General features: G+C 41.5%; 1 protein-coding gene across 2 annotated transcripts in view; it reads right to left on the bottom strand.

The window, feature by feature from the left end:
* LOC138282511 (oxygen-regulated protein 1-like) overlaps nucleotides 1–22489 on the bottom strand; it is an 896912-nt gene that overhangs the window by 174271 nt on the left and 700152 nt on the right. For both annotated transcript variants that reach the window (XM_069220189.1, XM_069220190.1), the window contains 2 exons: nucleotides 15660–15792; nucleotides 7948–8099 (listed from right to left, as the gene is read on the bottom strand). In XM_069220189.1, coding sequence (XP_069076290.1) covers nucleotides 7948–8099; nucleotides 15660–15792 — 285 coding nt within the window. The remainder of the gene's footprint in view (nucleotides 1–7947; nucleotides 8100–15659; nucleotides 15793–22489) is intronic.

Below are 22489 nucleotides of genomic sequence, written 5' to 3'. Positions count from 1 at the left end.
CATCTTCCTTATGTGCGACAACCAGGGAATATGCTTTACATTGTCGCAGGCCAAACAATCCCTTAGGATATCCCTATTGAGAGAGGCATGTTCGTTACTCCAAATTGAAATCCATAACAAAAGGGGAGCCAGCTGGGTAGTGTCCTGTACATACTCAAGGTCCAGTTCCAGGTGAAGGCAAAATCCAGGAATATTTTGTCCAACACCCAGAAGCCTTCTACAGAAACGATTTTCTTCCACCATAAGGGTTCGGGTATCCCTAAACCCCCACAGTGCTGAACCATACAGAAGGACAGGTAGGCATTTCCACCTATAGATTTCAAGCAGGGGTTTGATAGGTTTACTACCTACCCTAGCCGCAAAGTCAAAGGATGCACCAACTGTTGCATGAAAAAGCACAATCCTTCTAGCAATACAGGGTTTCCAAGATCCTTTCTCATCAAAAATGACCCCTAAGTATGGGAACTCATGGACTCTGCTAATAATTTGATCCTCCACCCTTAGCTCCCCCACCCTACTCATAGGTTTACCACAAACCATAAAGTGCGACTTCTTAAAATTGACCTCCAGTCCCAAAGCTGACATAAAAATGACATAAGCTCTAACTAATACACGGAGACCATTCATCGTGCGGGCCATAAGGACCGCGTCATCCGCATACGTCAGCACAGGAATATCAATACCCTTCACCCTCGGGACATCCCTGCAGTGTTCAATCAGAAAATCTGACAGTCCATTTGTGTATAGAAGGAACAAGGTAGGGGCCAAGACACACCCCTGGCGCACACCCCTTGAAAGCTTGAAAGCCTCCGAGCATTCCCCATTTGGGCCCACCCTCACGTTTGCAACTGTCCCTGTATGGAGATATCGGAGAAGCTCTACAATATTAGGGTCCAACCCTGACTGAATTAGCCTCTCCCATAATAAAGACCGGTTCACTTTATCAAAAGCACAGCTAAGGTCCATAAAAGCAAGATAAAGGGTACCTTTCCTGGCCTGCGTGTATTTGTTGATTATCATCAGTAAATTAAGGCACTGTTCTTGCGTGCCGAGGCCTTCTCTGAAACCATACTGTTCCCGACTTAAAATATCATTTCCTGTCATCCAGGCCTCCAGACGGCCTAAGATAATCCGTCCCAGAATCTTTACAGAGGAATCCAACAGAGAGATAGGGCGATAAGACTTAGGATCATTTCGATCACCCTTTTTAAACACTGGGACTATGCATGCCAATCTCCAAGAGGCAGGAATGCCCACAGTAACGGCTGCATTGAGAACATTTAGGAGAATGGGTGCCCATAACTGAGGGTTAGCTTTATATAGGTCCATCGGGATTGAGTCCGGGCCCGGTGCTTTATTATGCACACAACTCTGTATTGCATCAAAAACCTCCTGTAGTGAGAATCTGATTGCTAGGTTAGGAGCCACATCATACACATTTTCCCGCATATTTCTTAGGGGGGTACCCTCAAATATATTACAGAAATGTGTTACCCAGTCCTCCGGGGCAATATTACATCCAAGGCCCTCAGAGGTTTCTGTTTCAAACAAACCTCTATTCACCACCTTCCAAAACAGGCCGGGGTCAACTAAATTAGCCAGTATCCAATTAATTGTTTGTCTTTTACTCTCCACTTTTGCACTCAACTAGTCACTGACATAAGATGGGAGGGCATAAAGGTCATTTTAAAAATTGCAAATCTCACTCACATGATGACCTCCACAAATGGGTTGATACAAAAGTAACAAAATGAATACATAATAAACATCTTCAAAAAAGCTTACTTTCAGCATGCTCAAAGTTTGAGAATGTTGCAACCTTTGGTGATTGATGTCCAGAAATGAGACATTCACTGCCAGGGATGGTGACAATACATGAATATTGATTATCAGAGTATATATGCATGCAAACCTAGCCAAAAGGCAGCAGAGTGCTCTGCATGACCAAAGACAAGCATAAAGTCAATAAGTAAGAGATGGAACTAGATTGAGGATTGGTAACACTTTGTAATATAGTGTTCTTTAAAGCAGTGAGTCTTCAATTTTTCCTAAAGTGAAGCAGCATTGGGGTGGTCCTCATGTATATGGGGATGTTGTTCAAGATCTTGGTTGTATAGATGGAAAAGGGCTGCTGTCTTTTTTCCATGTTTACACTTCTTATTCTACAGTCTGATAGCTTCCTGGCTGCAGGTGTCCTGAGATTTACTAGAGAGGGTGGGCTTGTCTGCAAGATAAGCAGGGGGCTTGTCATGATGGCTTTGTGAAATTCATCTGGTTATGAAGATGATGCGGGCTGGCAAGGGAAGCCAATGGAGTTTCATCAGGATGGGGATGATGTGATCATATTTCTTTAGGCTCTGGATGAGGTGTGCTGCAGCAGTTAGGATGCCCCTAAGAGATGCCAGTGTGACTTGTTGGAGCCCATGGAATAGGGCATTTTTACCATCCAGATGCAAAAGTTTGAGGGCTCAAACAGAAGTTCTGAAGTTGATTTTTGAAAGAAAAGTTTTGACTGTCTTTAAAAAAGAGAGCTGGTTCCAGGCCATCTTTATTTTTATATATGTGTTCCATGAGAGTGAGTTCAGTGTTCAGGGTGTGAATCCAAGTGACCTGGCATTCGATGAAAGTTGGGGCTTGAAGCTGTCAAGGATTATGACATTGAACCAGATTTGGAGTGACTGAAAAGTGTAAATAAGGGGCTCAAGATATGACCAACTAGTGCCTGCATGTACCAAGCCAGGTACAGAATCCATGCCGCACTCCTTTTATAAAAAAAACATGTGATAATGCATGATATTCTTTTGCCGCATACCAATCATTTCTTACGTGACATTTTCTCAAAATTAAGGCATAAGCAGAAGACATTTGTAGGTAAACTATCACATACGAATATGTTTTCTAGCATCAATGATTGCAAGAAACTGCTCCAAATTGTGGTGCAATCTAAAAGCAGAGTTTATTTAATTATTAATATATCAAAGATGGTCATTTCTTAAAGTTGTTCTAAAATCATAGCCAACTTTTATCATGTTGATCAGTGGAGATATTTGAAAATCTGGGAGGCAAATAAAATGTTAAGGGTTGTTAATACCAATCACAGTCATTGTTATCTTAAATAAAATTAATGGAAATAAATGAGTCAATGTAAGGTCTAGCAGAAAACATAACCCCTTCTTGATCAAGCCATAGCCCTTGACAGAGCCAAAGTCTTGTCTCTAGCAAAATATGTAGAAAAGCAATTTTTCACAGGCGAATATTTCACTATTTAGCAAACATGCTTCATGCAAAGTGTCAAAATAAATTAAAAATTAAATTGTGGTCTGGTAACTAAAATACAATCAACTGACACTCTTGCTCTCTTTACAACTATCTGATGACAAATTGACATATTTTGAGTGACGCACCCTTAGGTAGATATTTTGTGTATTTACTTTTCCTCCTCTCGCCCCTTCACTCTCTCAGCCTCTCATTATATTTAGGTGCCTGAGAAATTAATGTAATTTACTTTTGTGTAATTTTGCAAAATTCAGCAAAAAATACATAAAACATAATACACAATACAACAGCAGCATCTAGAGCTATATTTTAGCACAAATTGACACTAGGATGTATTAAACATGAATGCCCTGCACAATGGTCGTTTCTATTTTTCCTGTGCTCTAACGCCAAACTTTTTCCACAAATGCAGAGTAATTGTGCTGTATGGTGTAACTGCTGGAATTTGGTATAACTATCATGACATTATTTACCCAAATTACTTTAGATTACGCTGGACTAACAGAAATATTATCTGAGGCCTCATCATAATATATGACACATTGCTTTTCTGCATGACATGCAGACACACTTTATTAATTAAAACATGTTTTGAATTCCAACACTTTATTTAGAGCATTCAAATGCATTTTTAACCAATTGTGGTGAATTCCGGAATCTGAAACAAAAGTCTGGGATTTTTCAACAAATAATTCTGGAATGGAATTCGTGGGCTACCCCCATGTTAATGCACAATTACATAATTAAGAATTATTGATGAGTGTTTATGTGTTCTACTAATGAGTTTGTTAGAAAATGATAAATGTAGAAAAATGTATGTGTACGTTTAAAATTGTGACCTCGGAGATTTTCACCAGAATTCATGAATGTACTAATAAATGACTAGCATACATGAAATATAGAAAAAAGTATAAAAATAACATAGTAATGTGTCATATTGAGAGATACAACCTATGTTTTGCAATGATTGTGGGCCTTAACTTAGCTAATGTCTTGGCCTAGTCTTGCTTGACCTCATGCAGAAGCTGTATTTCTTTGCATTTAATGGAAAATGCTGACAAGCTGAACTAACCGTGAACTGCTCATTGTTTAATAACATTTGCTTAGCTGAGACCTCTATGTTAACCGACAGACAGGAGTTGATGGAACTAGAAATGTAACGATTAGTGTGTAAAGCGCACTGAGTGTACTTTCCCAGGACTTGAACAGTGAAGGCACTGACTGGAGAAGAAGATGCAACATTTTCGATACCTGACAAGCCGGATGATGAGGACATCGTAAGGCGGACCAATCAACGACATGGGAACTGTGAAATATTAGAATTCATAGATTTTGAATAAAACAACTATTGGGTAGAGTCATAACTTGTGATGAATTGACCAATTAGAAATTGGGGGATAGTCTGGGTAACTTCGATATAACAACGTGACAGAGACAACAGACAGACAGACAGATGGAGAGAGATGTCAGATGCTAGACGCAGATTCTAGATGTTGGGGAGCAAGACTGTGAGATTATTCAAGTGATTCAAGATTCTGTCATTGGGCTCCTACTCTTGTGAGCCTGACAGACTGATGACCTGAAGACGAAGACTGTTTCTGTTGCTGATCCATATCAAGGATAGGTAGAAATGATAATGTGACTGAATATAACTTTGTGCCTTTCCTTTCTAGGTACCAACTGCGCTGTCTAAATAGTTTTCTTAGCTAAATGATTTCTCCCAAAATTCTTGTTCTAAATTGCTTTTGCATGAAGTCCCACATGCTAATGCTAATCTGGATTAGATGAGGTTTCCCTTACATGACGACTGACAGATTTAGAGGCAAATGACTGTTTTGCTGAACTCTATGAATAGGGAAGAAGTATTACCTTTGATCTTTCTATTGACTTTTGCTAATGCACTAGAATATGTTTTGATTCAAGTTTTGGTTAGATTATGTTTTTGGCGCCTTATAATAAACTAATACGGAATTCTTTTTGATTTGATTTGAATTGCATTGATTTAATCTTATAACTTAGTATTGTAACAAATAAGGAAATAAAATCACTAAAGCGTATAACAAGTTGTGGTTATTCATCACTGAAAGGTAAGGGGGATTCAGTTCTTTTGATTCATTGCTGATGATGACTAATGTTTATTGAGTTGTGTATTGATCATTAGAGTACCAACCATACCTTAGCTAGGATACTCCATGCGAATCAAAAGGTTCATCGACCTTTGCGCGTCCCCTTGTAAATTTACTTGTTAAGGACCAGGCGCGCTATAACCCACTTCTCGAGGTACATAATAACATTCAAATCTTGGAATATATTCCGTAAAGTATTTTGAGGGATTAGCTGAATGTTATTAAACGCACTTGTATATGTTTTTGGATCGTTACATGTGACTTTCTGCTGTTATAACAGCTACTGTAAACTGAAAGAGTATATTATATGAAAATTGTGTAGGTATTTCCTTGACCTTACACAGGACATAACCCTGCCGGGTATCTCATGGTTTTAGGAGCTCAAAGTAAAGGATGACTCACTGAGGACTCTACTGTTTGGACCTTTTGAGACCAAGAAGAGCCTTAGAACAGAATGCTGCTCCTCCAGTGTATGCCACATCACTAGCAACAGGAACTCAAAAACACCACGTTCAATAGCTACATGAAACAACACACATAAGCTCCCTAGAAAGGGGGTAGTGCCATACAAAAACCTTTTAAATATTTTATACTTGTGCAGCATTTGTTTACGGAGTAATCTATTGTGATTGCTTTATGTAACGCTCTAAACACTCCTGCGGCAACGATTTAATGTACTTGATAGATATTACAAAGCTTTAGCTACGTTACAGCAAATCACAATAAAAACTGACTAAGCAAGTGAACATGTGTGACAAATCAGTCCTGTGTGGGACCCAGGTACAAGTTTCCTAACTACCCAGCAATTAATTAACAATGAATCCCAATTAACATTTATTTACGTTTCAAATTCTTGATCCTGAGTGGGTTGCAAACAGTTTCCAAGTGCAAGAGAAATTTCCAAATCTTGACAATTACTTATAAGCCCTCTTTAGGGGCCCATTAAATGCTTTCCTAAGGACCTGGGGATACATGGGAGGGATCGTGAAGCCAGTCTGCCCAGAACATAGGTCACACAAAAAGATGATGGAGGGTATGCTGAAAATTGACAAACATTCACCCTCAGTCACAGATCTGAGTTTAATCCATCCCTATTTTGCTTGCCAAGTCATTCCAGTTTAGACCCAGCCATATGCAAATCAGCCTTGACCTTGCTCCCCATGGGAACAGTCCAGCCCAAACTACTAGGCCTGGTCCTCCCTGGACCAGAAAACATGCATCAATTCCAGTTCCTTGATAGGGAGCACAAAGCTTTAGCTACGTTACAGCAGGGCAAAAAAACTGATGCATAAACCCAGCTATTTGGGACCTGGGGTGAATGTTTTCAGTGATCGGCACTCCATCCATCATCTGTTCTTTTTGCAGAACGTAGGTCAGTCACTGATTAGGCAATGTTCACACTTTTGCAGCCTATTCACCTTTCACCACACCAAAGAGGCCCCAAACATTGCACTTCTCAAGAATCACCACTAAGCCATTTCTTGACTGAACAAATACCCCCACAAAAGCAAGCACCATGCTATGAACCATATAAAACCCTCACTGCCTGGCCTTTCACATAGGAATAATTGTGTCAGCAGGGGGATCAAGGCCAAGAATGTATGAAGATGTGACAAGGAGACCCTTCAAACAAATGTACAGAAACAGGCACTGGAGAATTGGCACTAAAGTTTAGGTAACCACTAAAGCGTCATAGGTAAGGGGAAATGTGGGAGTCAGGGACACATAGTTAGGTAGAATAGTGTTTAGTACTCCATGAGTCAAGTACAGTAAATGAGTTACATAACACAGATCATCCTGAATCAATAGCAAAGACCAGGACACCCTACTAAAATACTAGCAACAAACCTGCTCAAGGCTTAGCTGGAGAACACCTATATATGATTTATTAGCAACTTACACCAACTTATACCACCACTCCGTTACCACCATCTATCAACACAGTGAAAGTCAGTAACCAGTGTAGGGATAATGAGAGGCCAATGCATAGGCTACACCTCTACAGCTGACTTGGGTTAAGGGAGGACGCTCTTTAGCTTGATTGTGATGCACCTGACATAGTTAACGCAAACTAATACCAACTCCACTTGGATTTGGATTGCTAGTCGCAAAATCCATCTCACCCATAGGGAACCAACCCATCAGGAAAACTCTACAATCATCCCACACCACTTTTTGTTCCTACTTTTTGCTAATGGCCAGAGCATGTCCAGAGACATTCATCCTTAGACCACTGCCCTGTGGAACCACAATTGCAGATAACTTCAATGTAAAAGCTCCAGAGACCAATTAATTGGATAGTGTGCACACCACAAAAACTGCATAATAAAGGTTTACATAAGACACAACAACATACCATAATGTTACATCAACCCTCCAAAATTTCTGGTAAAACACTACTCCATCATCATCATCTATTTGTGACACTCAGTGTTCACTCTAGTAACGTGCATCTTTATTTGTCACATAGAACAAGAACAAAGGCAATGGAAGTGGTCCAATGGACTGCCACTAATGGGAATAAGGTTTCCTCTTAATCACTCACCTCTCCTCTCTGGAATTTAACTGGGACATCTGATTTATGAAGAAGCCGCAGGCCACTGTCACCTCTCTCCCCAAAAATGCACAAATAAACTGGTGCATTGGTCTCTGCATGTTGCAAGTTTCCAGTATAAATGTAGACCTGGTATCTCACAACTGTAAACCAAAGAGTAGAGAGACAATATTATCTAGAAGAAGCAACAAATATTAAATGCTTTTTGCAGAGCAATCAACGAAGTAACAGCAAAGTTATATTGAAATCACTTTGTTCACAGTTCATAGTAGACATTATCAAATGTGATTTTAGTTCATGTTTGATGGTCAGGACATACAAAATCATGTGAATAAAATGCTGTGTTAAGTCTGAATGGGTAAGGCATACAACTTTGAAACCATTTTGCAAAGCCCAGTAGTCAACCAGGTAATTGTGAAAGTGGATGTCAAAATTCAGTTTATCACATGTGTAGCAAAGCACCAGGAGCCTGATGTACAAAGCCATTTTACTTTTGCAGAATCTGTAACATCAAAATAACAAATTATTTGGATCACAAAAGGGCTTTTTACAAAGTACTAAAGCCCTGAGTCTTTCAGACTAAGAAGAAGGCCTTTGTGGCTCTTTCAAATTGCAAATTGAGGGGTGAGAGAGGCGAAATAGGAGCTCCCTCCTATTCCCAAGATGTAAAGGTATTCATCATTTGCTTGTGACTGAACTGTGGGCCAGTTACCGATGTCCAAGTTGGGATGGTAAGTGAATTGTCAAGGAGAAGCAGTCTTGATGGGATGGCTTCCCTATGGGAATAATGTTGGTGGCCTTCCCAAAAGAAAATTTATTTTAAAGCAGCACCTCTTCCCTCAGTAGATACTAATGTGCTGCTTTTAAAAAGATAAATATTTTTCATTTGGAATTTAAATCTAGGAATGGAGGAATTTCAAATCCAGAGATGCCACATCACCCCTTCACTGCCTTTCACTGCATGTTGAGGAACTTTAAAGACAGCAAAATCAAATAGACGGCTGTAAGTGTTCTTTACTAGACATAGTTAGCCCTTAACTGACACTTCAAAACTGCTTCCTTTCTAACAGGACTTGATGGGGAGGCCTGGTGTGACTGATACTACAGATCTGCCTGCATTCTTTTGTCCCTGTGGTAAGGGCACATACCAATGCTTTTCACTTGAGGTCAGCTACATAAACTATGCAGATTTCTCACCCACCCTCTTCCTCAACCACAAGAATACTAATTCCAACCAACCAGGCCTATTGTTTGGAGTGAGGCTTTGATCTATCTGCTAACTAGCAGAGCAATTAACCTGGTCCAGCATGGTAATTAAAAGTCACATTCTCTTTAAAGCCTGCTCTAGGAAGGCTTCAATGACATAATACTGAGTTTAAAAATATTGTGTTACAAAAATATAGTAGCAAAAATATCAAGGTAAAAAATATCAACTTTCCATTGGACTACAAATATACAGTGGGAAATATAGAAAATACATATGTATTATACCCAGACTAAATTTCCGTCTTGCCGGTATAAACTTGTCTTAGTTTGCATTATGCTTGCTAAGCGAAATTCTAGAAAATGACCCTGTGATAACATGGGAACAAAGCAAACTGTGTTTTATGCACTTCTTTTTTTTAAGCATTAAATATATCCCTGTGCCCATGAACAAGAGTAACAGCAGGGAAAGTGTTAGACATTAGAGGAGTCAGAGATACTATTCCCACTCAAATGAAAGCAACAGTAGGGAAAGATATGGTATTTGAATGGAGGAGATTTACTATTCCCACTCCAATCGAAGCAACAGCATGGAAAGTATTGAACTTTGGAAGAGTTACATTTACTATTCTGACCTCAAACTAAGCAATAGCAAGGAAATTCTTGGAGGTGGAGGGGTCAAATTTACCATTCTCACTCCAAAGTGAGCAACAACAAAGACATTGGTGGTCTTTGCAGGGGTAAGGTGTTCTATTTAAGCCAAAAACAGAACAACATTGGTGAAAGTATTGGACTCTGCTGTGGTTAATATATCATTCCTACTCCAACCTAAAATACAGTAGAGAAAGTGCTGGACTTTGAAGAGGTACGATTTTTTTATTCCCAATATAACCTAAATAGCAGTTGGAAAGGTTTAGACCTACAACAACATCACAATAACTATTACCAAATCTAATAAAATAAAATAAAAAGAATCAAAGAAGTAAATGTATAAAAAATAAATATTAAAATAAAAAAGAAAGAAGTTGTTACCACTAAAACAATAAACTCAATACATCAAGTAATTAAACTAAGTATGTGTATATATATATATATATATATATGTATATATATATATATATATATATATCAATTTAAATAAAATAAAGTATTTAAAATCACATTAAAATTAATAATAGGAAATGTGTATTTGTTTTTAATTACAGATAACAATGTCATGAGTGATATAATATGTGACGTCATAAGCAGTGCATTCATAGTTAGTCATTTGTAAATATGCTTTCTGTATAGCACTTGCACACTTTTATTCACTCTTTTCACTTTTACTGTGCATGGTATTTTTTGGAGCACCTAAATACAATAGAATATGTTTACCAAAAAAAGGTATCTTTAAACTCATTGTTTTTACTGAACTGGATAAATTGTGACTGGATTCCTGTTCAAACCAATCTAGTGATGGTTTTGTATAATTGCCACGAATGTTGAGGTTTACATTTCCCCCATAGGGACCATTTATTTCCGTTTTATACACTACCATTTTGCAGCTGCCCATAAAACCAACAAAACATATTTTTTTTTAATCAAAACAGGGATTGGGACTGGGGGGCAACAGATGGGTGGGGAGGGAGGAATATAAAATAGAGAGAATGCAGGAGACCAAGGAGGGCTAGGTGAGGGGCGGAGAGTACAACTTAGAGCTCATTTAAGTGACTTATGTATAGAGGAATGTGGAGTAACTGTGACATTGAGGGGACTAAAACAGAAATAGGATGGTGGGGAAAGGATGTTAGAATAAAGAAAACATGCACTCACGTGAAGTCCTGAAAGGCAAAATAAGAGTCCCCTGACATCAGTCAGAAGAAGCATACAACTCATCCAATCAGAATACTGGAGAACACAATTGACCTGGGTGTTGCAAGCACAAGAAGATGAGAGACTTGAGATAGACAACCAATCCATCCAGTCATGAAAAAGGGGCTGACACATTGCCCACTTTAAGTACATACAATGTATTGGAAAAAGAAGGTCTGCATGAGACACCTGACGCTGTCTGTAGCTGTGCCCTAAAAGGAAAAAAAGAGTCCTATGTGAGGTCCTGTTTGTGGATGGGAGTCAGGGGACGGGGGCACAGGGCACACATGGGCTAATTGGCCCCCAAACATGGTGCTTGAGGTTACCTGCCTTGCATATGCTAAGTCCATCGTACTATGGCTAAGTATTTGACTCTCAGGATGGCAGGGTCGAGTATTTGGAGATTTCTCGGGCAGGTAGTGTTGGAGACCAAAACGTCAGAGCTTAACAATCAACTAACGATCATAATAATGTACTATTCAGCTCAGCACTTTTCTTTTATAGGAAATGAAATTATTTTAATCTCACAGTAGAAAAAAAATATTACACAATTCAATACGTATTTTATAAAGTGTTACATTTTAGCATCCTAAAATTGAGGCCCTTAAATCGCCTTTGGTCCTGGGTCGTCTTCCCCTCCCACTAAGGTCAGGCCTCACAGTTTTACCTTCCCTATCAATCTGTGGAATTAGGCAAGAAATGTCTGAGGAGCAGATGGCTCAAAACGTTTTTACTTCCTCAAGCGAGCATGTTGGGGTGGCCCTCATGCCTCAATCTTTTGTCCCTCTGGGCAAGCGAAGGCTCATGATTATCTGTGTTTATTTGTTATGATTAATACTGCGTGGTGGGATCGTGTGTGAAGGTGGCATAAAAGTCTAAGGCGGTCTGAGACCTGTGGTATCTTGTCTTGGGATAGAACTCCCTGCAAAAAATGATGGAGCCTAATCTTTCCGAATGTCTAATTTAATCTAAAAAACTGTTGGCCTAGCTGTGGGTACAGCTTGCCATCATTGGTTTGTTCATGTGAAGAAACACTGATGTTCCTTTCTAATATTCTCTTCAGAGCAACATCCATCGTATGGCAGTGTTTTTTTGCAAATCGGTGAGTCATACCTTACTCTGCATCTAATCCCTCTACATTGTTTCCATAATGTTTATTTACCGAACATGAACATTCATTATTTCTAGTCTTGTTGTTTTCAGACAGGGTTTACCTTTTCCCTTGTCCGCTAGTTGAGTTTTGTTAACTTGCTTTTTCTTGGCAATTTGTCTATATAATTAGACATATTCCCTCCCATTGATACTTTTACAGACATACCGATCCCTTGTAGGTTAATGGGCTGTTCCATTCAATTTTGCCCCATGTTGGTGGGTTTCTTTCACTTTCGCTAGACACACATTAGCGCCAATTTGTGACTTTAGAGTATGCAACATTGTTGACTTTTCCACAGAATGCACCCAATGATTGATTGGCGCCCGCCACTGGCGTTGATTAGGATTGATCCACCACATCGCTGCATTACTAATTTGGGCAAGGGATTAATATGATTTTTTGGTACGTACTACATATATACATGAAGACTGAATTTTGCAGTTTCTAATTGTTCTTCCATTTACTGAAAAGTGATTTTTCCCTTTCAGGTGTTTCCAAAAATCCTTTTCCGCCCTGATGATGACCCTATTACAGGTAACTTTGACAGGGTCGAGATGTCAACAAAAATATTAGCATACTGTTTTTGGAAATATGGCACTCTGACACAGAGTGGTGTGTAATAAAAAATGTATCTGTCAGTCACTTGTATATGCGATTTCTTGCACATTTGTATTCACTCTTTCCACTTGCGCTGCGCCTTAGTATTTTTTGGAGCACCTCGTTACAATACAATATGTTTACGAAAAAAGGTTGCTTTAACCTTATTGTTTTTACTGAACTAAACACATTTTGATTGGATTCCTATACAAACCAATCTAGTCATTATACATTATCTTGCCCTGTTCCCAGGGTTATTCGGCTGCTCCTCTTTCTTTGAGGAAAATGATAGTGGGATGCTTGCTCTCCATTTTGCAGACCCAGGCACTTTCTTTTTCAGCCTTTAATTTACAATTCTAACATGGTTGATGGTCAGGATGTGTTAGACCTATCAGCCTTTGGAGTGGTTTCCCCTATACCTTTTGCTTCTGACCTCCTGGTTTTGATCCTGCCCTGAACTTCGTTTTTGCTGGCTTTAGGTCTGTGGGCACTTTACCACTGCTGACCAGTGCTAAAGTGCAAGTACTCCAAGTATGAATTGTATTGGTGATTGGTTTCTACATGATTGGCACATTTGATTTACTAGTAAGTCTCTAGTAAAGTGCACTATGTGTGCCCAGGGAGTGTAAATCAAATGCTACTATTGCGCCTGCAGCACTGATTGTGGCACCCACATGCATAGCACTGTAAACACGTCTCAGACCTGCCACTGCAGGGTCTGTGTAGGCGGTTTTTCAATTGCCAGTTCAACCTGGCAAGTGTACCTACTTGCCAGGCCCAAACCTTCCCTTTTACTACATGTACTTCACCCCCATGGTAGGCCCAAGGGAGCCCCATGGGCAGGGTGCAGTGTATTTGAAAGGTAGAACATGTGCTAGTGTGTTTTACATGCCCTGATAGTGAAATACTACTAAATTTGTTTTTCGCTATTGCAAGGCCTATCTCTCCCATAGGGCAACATTGGGATTGCCTTGAAGTATCTTTTAAGTGCAGTATCCCACTAGGAGCAGACAGAGAGTTGGAGTTTGGGGGTCTCTGACCTCACAATTTAAAAATACATCTTTTGGTAAAATTGTTTTTTAGATTGCAAGTTTGAAAATGACACTTTTAGAAAGTGGGCATTTTCTTGCTTAACCATTCTGAACCTCTGCCTGGCTGTGGATTACATGTCTGGGTCAGACTGACAGTTGGGCTGTTTGTGACTTCACGTTAGACAGTCTCACAAAGGGAGATGAGGTGTGTCCTGCATATCCTGATAAGTCTTCTTGGGCTAGAGAGGAGGTAGGAGCTGACACTTACACCTGAATAGGGCTGTGCTTGTTCTTACACAAAGCAGTCTCCAACCCTCTAGAGTGTGTCTGGGGTCAGGACAGGGAGAGACAGGATCCTGTGCACTACAAAGGCTTTCCTTTTAAGTTTGCCTACTTCAAAGGCAGAAATGAGTATAAGTTTTGGACTGCTGACCTCACATTTTTAGAACACTTCTGGACTGAGGACATTCTGGCAGAAAAAGACCTGGATGCTACAGGAGGAACTGCAACTCTGCCTGTTGCCTTGCTGTGATGGCCTGCTACTTGCTGCATCTGCCCTGGGAGTGAAAGGACTGGACTTTCTACATTGTGCCTTGTGCTTTTCAAGGTTCTCCAAGGGCTTGAACTGAGCATGTCTCCTGTTGTGAAATCTCAGAGATATCAAAGACTTCATCTGCCAGAGCCTGGGTTCTTCTGCTGAGGGTCTTGACTTGCAATGCAGTGCAAAATCCAGTCCCTGGGCCCTTGAAAGCGGAATCTGGTAAACTGAGTGAAAATCCATGAACTGAGGCCATTGTGGCAGAGAAATCGATGCAGTGCCTGCACCATGGCTGAGAAATCGAAGCATTGCTTGCTTCAGTGCGATTCACTGTTGCCATGCATTCAGATTTTCCATGCATCATCTCTGGCTGTCATTTTCTTCACTGATGCTGCTCCACAACCAGGAATCAATGCATAGCTAGTCCGGCAGGAAAAGAATCCACGAATCGCCAGCCTGACTGAAAAAGAATCAACGCATCGCCTGTCCAGTGTGAAAATAATTGATGCATTGCCTATTTTTCCGACGCATCACCTCCTTTGCGGGCCACATCATCTTTGTTTTGACACATCCAAGGTACTGTGTATTATAACGATACAACCAATGATTTTTCAGGATTAAGACTATTTTAAAACTTTAAAAAGTGATATATTCATTTGTTTATGCTGGATTTTTGTTATTTTGGTTTTGTTCGATTCAGATAAATATTGGCTATTTTTCTAAACTGGTGTTGAGTACGTTTGTGTTTTTTCACCCTGTTACTGTGCATGTGGAAATACTTTACACATTGCCTCTGAGATAAGCCTGATTGCTTGTGCCAAGCTACCAAGGGGGTGAGCAGAAGTTATCGGAGGTGTGGGACTCCCTTACCCTGACTAGAGAGAGGGTCCCTACTTGGACAGGGTGTAAACTGACTGCCAACTAGAGATCCCACTTCTAACAGGCTGGAACTGTAAACGACAAAAGCCAGAATGCCTTGTGTGTAAAGCCCACGCATGTGTATACCTTGCTCGCCATCTTGCAATAATTTCTTTAATCCCGAACTAATTCCAAAATGGGCCATGCTTGGATGAACCATGATGCTCTGGCAGCTATTTTGGCATTAGCTAATGCCAGTGATAACAAGTACTGGCAAAACCAATAGCTCTTCTTTTTACAGACGAGACCTATTGGCTAAGCCAATACATGTTTTTATTGTTTTTAAGAAAGTACTTGTGACTAGAAGAGAAAGGTTGTGGTTTTGGGAAATGTTGAGTCCTCAAACAGTGACCTTTAAAATTAGGCATTCAATGAGTGTTATTACAAAATGAACCCTTTGGTTATCACTGACCTGGATATACAGCTTTTCCATTCTTGGTCACTGGGACCTCGCACACAATATCACCACCACGTTGACTTCTTGACAGCCACCGGTTGACTTCAAATAGCATAATCTTCTTGCTCTTCATGTTCACTAAAGTCACCTAGTAGAGGATGAGAGAAAACATAGTTTGATTTATCTATGGACAATTTTAATCCTATCTCTAGCTCCTATTCTCAAAAGTACAGGGGCAGAAAGCAGAAACTGCCCCCTAAGGGAATATATTTCTTACATCTTGGTGTGGAAGAACAATAAGTAATCAAGCTTTGACTCAGATTGGAGGCTCTCATGCCCTGCTCCACTGTTGGCTTATTCCTGGGTGCTGTCCATTAAATCAACCTGGCGATTGCTGCAGTAAAGCCTTTGGCTGGTCCCCTGTTGTTTCTGAGCTGCTTCACTCTAGTTTTCTCATTCCTCCTTGATAAAGGTCAAAATGTGGTTCTAACGCTGCAGTGGGCAGTACACCTTCTGTTTTGCAATCCCTCCTTCTCATTTATTATGTAGGCAAACGTAAGCCTGTTACAGACACCTCTGCCGAGCTTAGGATAACTATGCAGGGCTTCTTTTTTTTTTTAATGTAGTTTAATATTTTGTAACATTTCCAGGTACATACCACTTTAATCAACACATGAGGCATAGCTTCAATTTGCATATTAGTCATATGTAAAATCTCATATTACATCTGTCTTTCATACTGTAAAATGTACTGTAATATACAGTAAGGCACTTCTAGCTTAAGTCAATCAATTGAATTATCCATGTTCCTAAGCCACAACCCATGAGGTTCAGGCCAAGTTAGAACTCCCACCCTGCTCACTCCCTCCCCTTCTAACAGTGTCAACTATCTTATACAATAAAAGGGTAGTTTATTTATTAGGGTGCATGTTTGTACATTATAGCACACTTTTTGTGCTGCCAGGTTCCAATGGCACTGCACAAGCAAACGTCAAGGCCCCCAATCATTCTTGCCTGTAGTCAGAAAAACACCTCTAATAAGTCAGCATAGAGGCTCGGAAAGAAGTAGTGCTTTAGTGCTGCATACCTGAGATACTGAATATCTGTGTGGTGGTATCTGAGGAGATATGGTTATGGGGATGGGGTGATCAGGGTGGACGGTCATCATATTTCCCATACTCCTTTAGTATCTGCAGGAGCTTATTCCAGTGGGCCGCTCTTGGTCGCTTTTCTCCCTATGGAAAGCTTTATTTTCTGCCTATGCCCAATATTCTACCGTTTGTTTCCACATGGCAGGCGTGGAAAGTCATGAAGATTTCCGTCTCATTGTTATGGCTCGTTTGGCAGTATGAGTGCCAGATCTGAGAGTTTTGGCTTTCTTGGGTCCAGGGTAAATATTAAGTAGGGAAGCCTCAATGTGTTCTAATTTTGGTCTGGCAGGAAGTCAAAATCATCGTTAACAACTCCTCTCAAAAAGGGCGGAGGTAAGCATATGTCCAAATCATATGAAAAATGGTCTGTATGGAGTGCTGGCCTTGACAGCAGCTTTATGGGGTTCTAGTATAAATCTAGCTAAGTATGTAAGGGGTAAAGTAGGCTCTATGTAGGATGTTAAACTAGATGAATCTGAAACTTGTTTTGGGAGACTCTCTGGGTGTATAACAGGGCATTCTGCCATTCACTATCATTATAGGTGTGTTCCAAATTCTCCTTCACCCAATACTTGAGTGGCTACTGGGATGCATCACTGTGGTCGAGCATGGTTGCATAACCTGGTAACTAGCCTATACCCATGACCAATGGTAATACAATTTGTGTAGGAAAACGTGCTCAGTTTGCTCTCCGCCACATTTGGAGTGCATGTGTGATCAGACCATGTAGCATGAACTGGCGTTCCTGCAACCCACATATATCAATCAGTGCTTGGAATTCCAGGAAAGCCCCTTCCATGTAGAGGTCTCCTAAAGTGCAGATCTCAGTCTCTCCCCACCTTGCCAATTCATGGGACTTGAGTGTTCTCCCCTGGCTGGGGAAGCCCAACAAGGGGATAATGAGCACATATGGTAGTGTTGAGCAGGAGTATTTAACAAATTGCCTCAGGGTAACTATTACCATCTGTACCAACAGGAGGATGTCCTGGTGGGTTTAGTGCCCAGGAATAGAAGTCTGTATACTTACCTCGTCTTGGATCTGCTCTTTGCTAATACACATTTACCCCAGATGATATATGCACTGGAGCTGCCCATTGCAGTAGTATCCACGGAATTTGTGGGCTCCCATGACGCCTTTAATGGGAAGTAATTTTATTATAACTAGGCTCAATCTACACAGTCCATGGCCCCACACCAATTCCACCAGGAGAGTGTCCAACTGTCAGAAATAAGGCATGGGTATTGTTGGACTTTTTTGCTTATTCAGGGTCATCCCTAATCTTTTTGCCTCCTGCCTCCTATTTTTTCTGACCTGTTGCTGTGGGCTTTTGAACTCTGGGCACTTCACCACTGCTAACCAGTGCTAAAGTGCATATGCTCTCTGTGTAAATTGTATGTTATTGGTGTATCCATGATTGCCATATTTGATTTACTAGTAAGTCCCTAGTAAACTGCACTAGAGGTGCCAGGGCCTGTAAATCAAATGCTACTAGTGGGCCTGCAGCACTGGTTGGGCCACCCACATAAGTAGCTCTGTAATCATGTCTCAGACCTGCCATTGCAGTGTATGTGTGTGCAGTTTTAACTGTAAATTCGACTTGGCAAGTGCACCCACTTGCCAGCCCTAAACCTTCCCTTTTCTTACATGTAAGACACCCCTTAGGTAGGCCCTAGGTAGCCCCAAGGGCAGGGTGCAGTTTATGGTTAGGGTAGGACATATAGTAATGTGTTTTATATGTCCTGACAGTGAAATATTGCTAAATTCGTTATTCACTGTTGCAAGGCCTGTCCCTCTCATAGTTTAACATGGGGGTTACCTTTACATCTGATTAAAGTGTAGATTCCCTTTGGGAGCGGATGGACATGTGGGGTTTGGGGTCTCTGAGCTCACAATTTAAAAATACATCTTTTAGTAAAGTTTATTTTAATATTGTGTGTTTGAAAATGCCACTTTTAGAAACTGAGCATTTTCTTGCGTACAGCATTTCTGTGACTCTGCCTGTTTGTGGATTCCCTCACACTAGACAATGACACAAAGGGAGCTGGGGTGTAGTCTGCATTTCCTGATGAGCCATCTGTGCTAGGAGAGAGGGGAGGAGTGGTCACTCACCCCTGAAAGGGCTATGCCTGCCCTCACACAATGCAGTCTCCAATCCCCTGGTGAGTGTCTGGGGCCTGGCCTGGGCAAGGCAGGAGTTCACATTCAAAAGAGACTTTACTTTGAAGTAGGCCTACTTCAAAGGAGATATTGGATATAAGAAGGGCACCCAAAACCACAGACTTTAGAAACACTTCTGGAAACAAGAGGAACCTTTGCCTGGAGAAGAGCTGAAGAGCTGAGGAAGAAGAGCTGCGCTGCCTATGACTGTGCTTTGTGGAGCTACCCTCAGTTGCTGCTTCTGCCAGAGTAAGAGAGCAAAGACTGGACTTTGTGTGCCTTCCATCTTGAGAAGAAATCTCCAAGGGCTTGATTTAGAGCTTGCCTCCTGTTGTTTGAAGTCTCAGGGACAGCAAAGACTTCTCTCTGCCAGCACCTGGATTCTCTGGAGAGACTCCTACTCTGCCCTGTGGTGTCCATCCAGTTCCTGGGACCCTGAAAGGAGAAGCTGGCAGCCTAAAGAAAAGGAAATCCACTCACAGAGCGCCGTGCTGGGAAAAGATCGACTCAACTCCAATCTGTGGCTGAAGAAACGACATGCTGCGACTTGGCAGCTGAAAATCGACGCTCGCTGGAAACGCGACCAAAGAATCGATGCACGGAGCAGGTCAAATGACGCGCAGCATCGCAGACGGACGCTAAGAGATTGCAATCTGCGCTGCGTGGTTTTCGGATCATCGTGCGGCTGGATTTCCGACTCAAATACCGCTGGGCTTGTAAAAACAACGCAAGGCCTGCCTGGACCTGAGAGTGCTGACCGGATCGATGCATCGCTCTCCTGCGGAGAGAAGAAACGACGCGCCCGACCCGGTGAAAGGAGAAACGACACAAGGTCCTGCTTGTGAGTGGAATCAATGCTTCGCAAGCCCTTTTTGATGCGCACTCGCCCGTGCAGGGTTATTTTTTACGCACCCAAGGTACATTTTCACGCTAACAGTGTTAGTGTGTGTTTGAAACAACTTAAAGACTCTTTTTGATTTTTAATTGATAACTTGACTTGTGTATTGTATTTTTTTGTCGTTTTGGTCTTGGTTAGATAAAAATTTCCTACTTTTCTAAACCTGTGTTGTGTCATTTTGTAGTGTTTTCATTAAGTTACTGTGTGTGTTTTGGTACAAATACTTTACATCTAGCACTCTGAAGTTAAGCCTACTGCTCTGCCAAGCTACCAAGGGGGTAAGCATGGGTTAGCTGAGGGTGATTCTCTTTTACCCTGACTAGAGTGAGGGTCCTTGCTTGAACAGGGGGTAACCTGACTGTCAACTAAAGACCCCATTTCTAACAGGTATGAACAACGTTAAATTCACAAAGTGGTATAAGAGGCGAGGCATCATCACCATTTTGGCTGTTTCAATGCCTTCAGCTGCGTTAGGGGCAGACTAACCCAGAGGCTACCTGGATCTCAGTGAGCATTTTGTTCTGCCCAGATTACCATCCCGTATGTCAGGGTACTTGTGATACATGTTACTTCCCAGATAAAAATATATAAGTTGTTGTGGTTAACTTGCAGGCCAGAGACGCTGTGAAGGGCTATAAGGGTAAGGGATATAGGACCAAAAAAGCAGTCACGTCTCGACCATAAAACAGCATATCGTCCACATGAAAGGAGACAACATGTACCTTCCCATTCAGTGGGATACTCCAGGACTCTCTCTGTACAAGCAGTCTTATATCCAGAGGCACTATTGTGAAAGCAATCAGTAGATGGAGAGTGGGCACCCCTGCCTAGTGTCCCTGGCTATGTCATAGCGTTTGAAGATGTTACTGCTTGACAGTGGCCTTTGGTGCAGAATAAAGGAGCTTTATCCAGTCACTCAGGTAGTTAGTGAGGCCATAAGCCTCCCGTAGCATCTGTAAGTATATGGCCAGTCGAGATTATCGAAGGCCTGCTTGAGATCTAAAGCTAGGCAGGAAGAATTAGACCAAATTGTAGGGGCGTTTCTAGTGTGTATAGAACCTTCCAATGTTCAGGGTGGTGCTGCTTCAGGGAATTAAGTCATTTTGGTCTGTATGAATGAGTTCTGGCAGAATAGAGAGTAATTGATCGGCTATGACTTTACTCAGTATTTTATACTTGGGGACAGATGTAGGAAGCATTTTGCATGGTGCAAACTGCGAAAATCGCAGTTTGCGCCATGCAAAATGCCGATCGCGATGCTTATTCACAAGTTGCGAGTCGGTACCGACTCACAAATTGTGAATGCGACTCGCAAATAGGAAGGGGTGCCCCTTTCCTATTTGCGACTTGCATTGCTATGCTAAATTGCTTTGTGACCGCGAATGCGGTTGCAAAGCAATTTGCTGTTACCAACAGTGTCACACTGGTGGTAACATATTCGCAAAAGGGAAGGGGTCCCCATGCGACCCCTTCCCCTTTGTGAATGTTGCCAAAAAGGGGTTTTCAGAGCAGGCGGTGGTCCAATGGACCACTGCCTACTCTGAAAAAGCAAAACCAAATGGTTTTGTTATTTTTTTTATTTTGCAACTCGTTTTCCTTTAAGGAAAACGGGCTGCAAAATAAAATAAAAAATTGCTTTATTTAAAAAGCGGTCACAGACATGGAGGTCTGCTGTCTTCAGCAGGCCATCATCCCTGTGAGTGCAGGGACTCGCTATGGGGTCGCAAAATGCGACCCACCTCATTAATATTAATGAGGTGGGTCTTTGCGACCCCATAGCGAATCGCAGACGGTGTCTGAGACACCGTTCTGCATCCGATTTTGCGAATCGGAAATTGCGAGTCGCACCGACTCGCAATTTCCGATTCGCAAAATCGGACCTACCTACATCTGGCCCTAAGTGTTTAAAATGGATATAGGCTTGTTTATGCTGACAATGACAGTGGGTCTCGTCCAGGCTTGAGACAGAACTGACCACAGCATAATTTGCTGTGACAGAGAGCATCCACGGTCTTTTGATGCAAATTAAATAGCAGTGGTACTAGGAGAGATAACTGTGTAGAGCTGCATGATGGATATCTCCTAGCCCGGGCTGCTTGAAGCATCTCCTTAGGTTGCATCATGCCAGACAAACGCAGACAACATTTAGAGCCACTACCCCTGCTTTGCACACGTGTGGACATGAAACTAACATTCTGAATGATTATCCTGCAAAGCGGGCTAAGGCCATATCAACTCTTCTTCATAACAAAAGCGTGCTACGCAGCCTTCATTTTACAACAAGCTCCGGCAAAGCCAATAAATCTGGCTTAACTCTGATAACAGAGTCACACACAGGCATGTGCAGCGTCGTAACAAGACTAGAGCCCTCCCACCTTGCAAAGAACTTGGAGGGGCCCCCCTCTGGAGGCACTCAGGACAGGTGCTGTGCTGGGTGGTCCCTCGGAGCTCGGGGGCTGCAGGGGCCTTTGTTATGCCACTGGGCATGCACGAATGATCCCCGCATGTGGTACCACATTAGAAGGTAAAGCTTTTGACTTTCCCCAGGTAACAATAAAGCTGTTTTTTGTCACATACTCTCATTGTCAAAAAGGTACTTTTAACTATTTATTTATTTATTGCCTTGGTTTTTAGCACA

This window comes from Pleurodeles waltl, chromosome 2_2 (assembly GCF_031143425.1).
Source record: "Pleurodeles waltl isolate 20211129_DDA chromosome 2_2, aPleWal1.hap1.20221129, whole genome shotgun sequence".
NCBI classification, from domain to species: domain Eukaryota; kingdom Metazoa; phylum Chordata; class Amphibia; order Caudata; family Salamandridae; genus Pleurodeles; species Pleurodeles waltl.
Note: the sequence above shows the minus strand (reverse complement) of the source record. Positions and strands in the feature narration are given on the sequence as shown.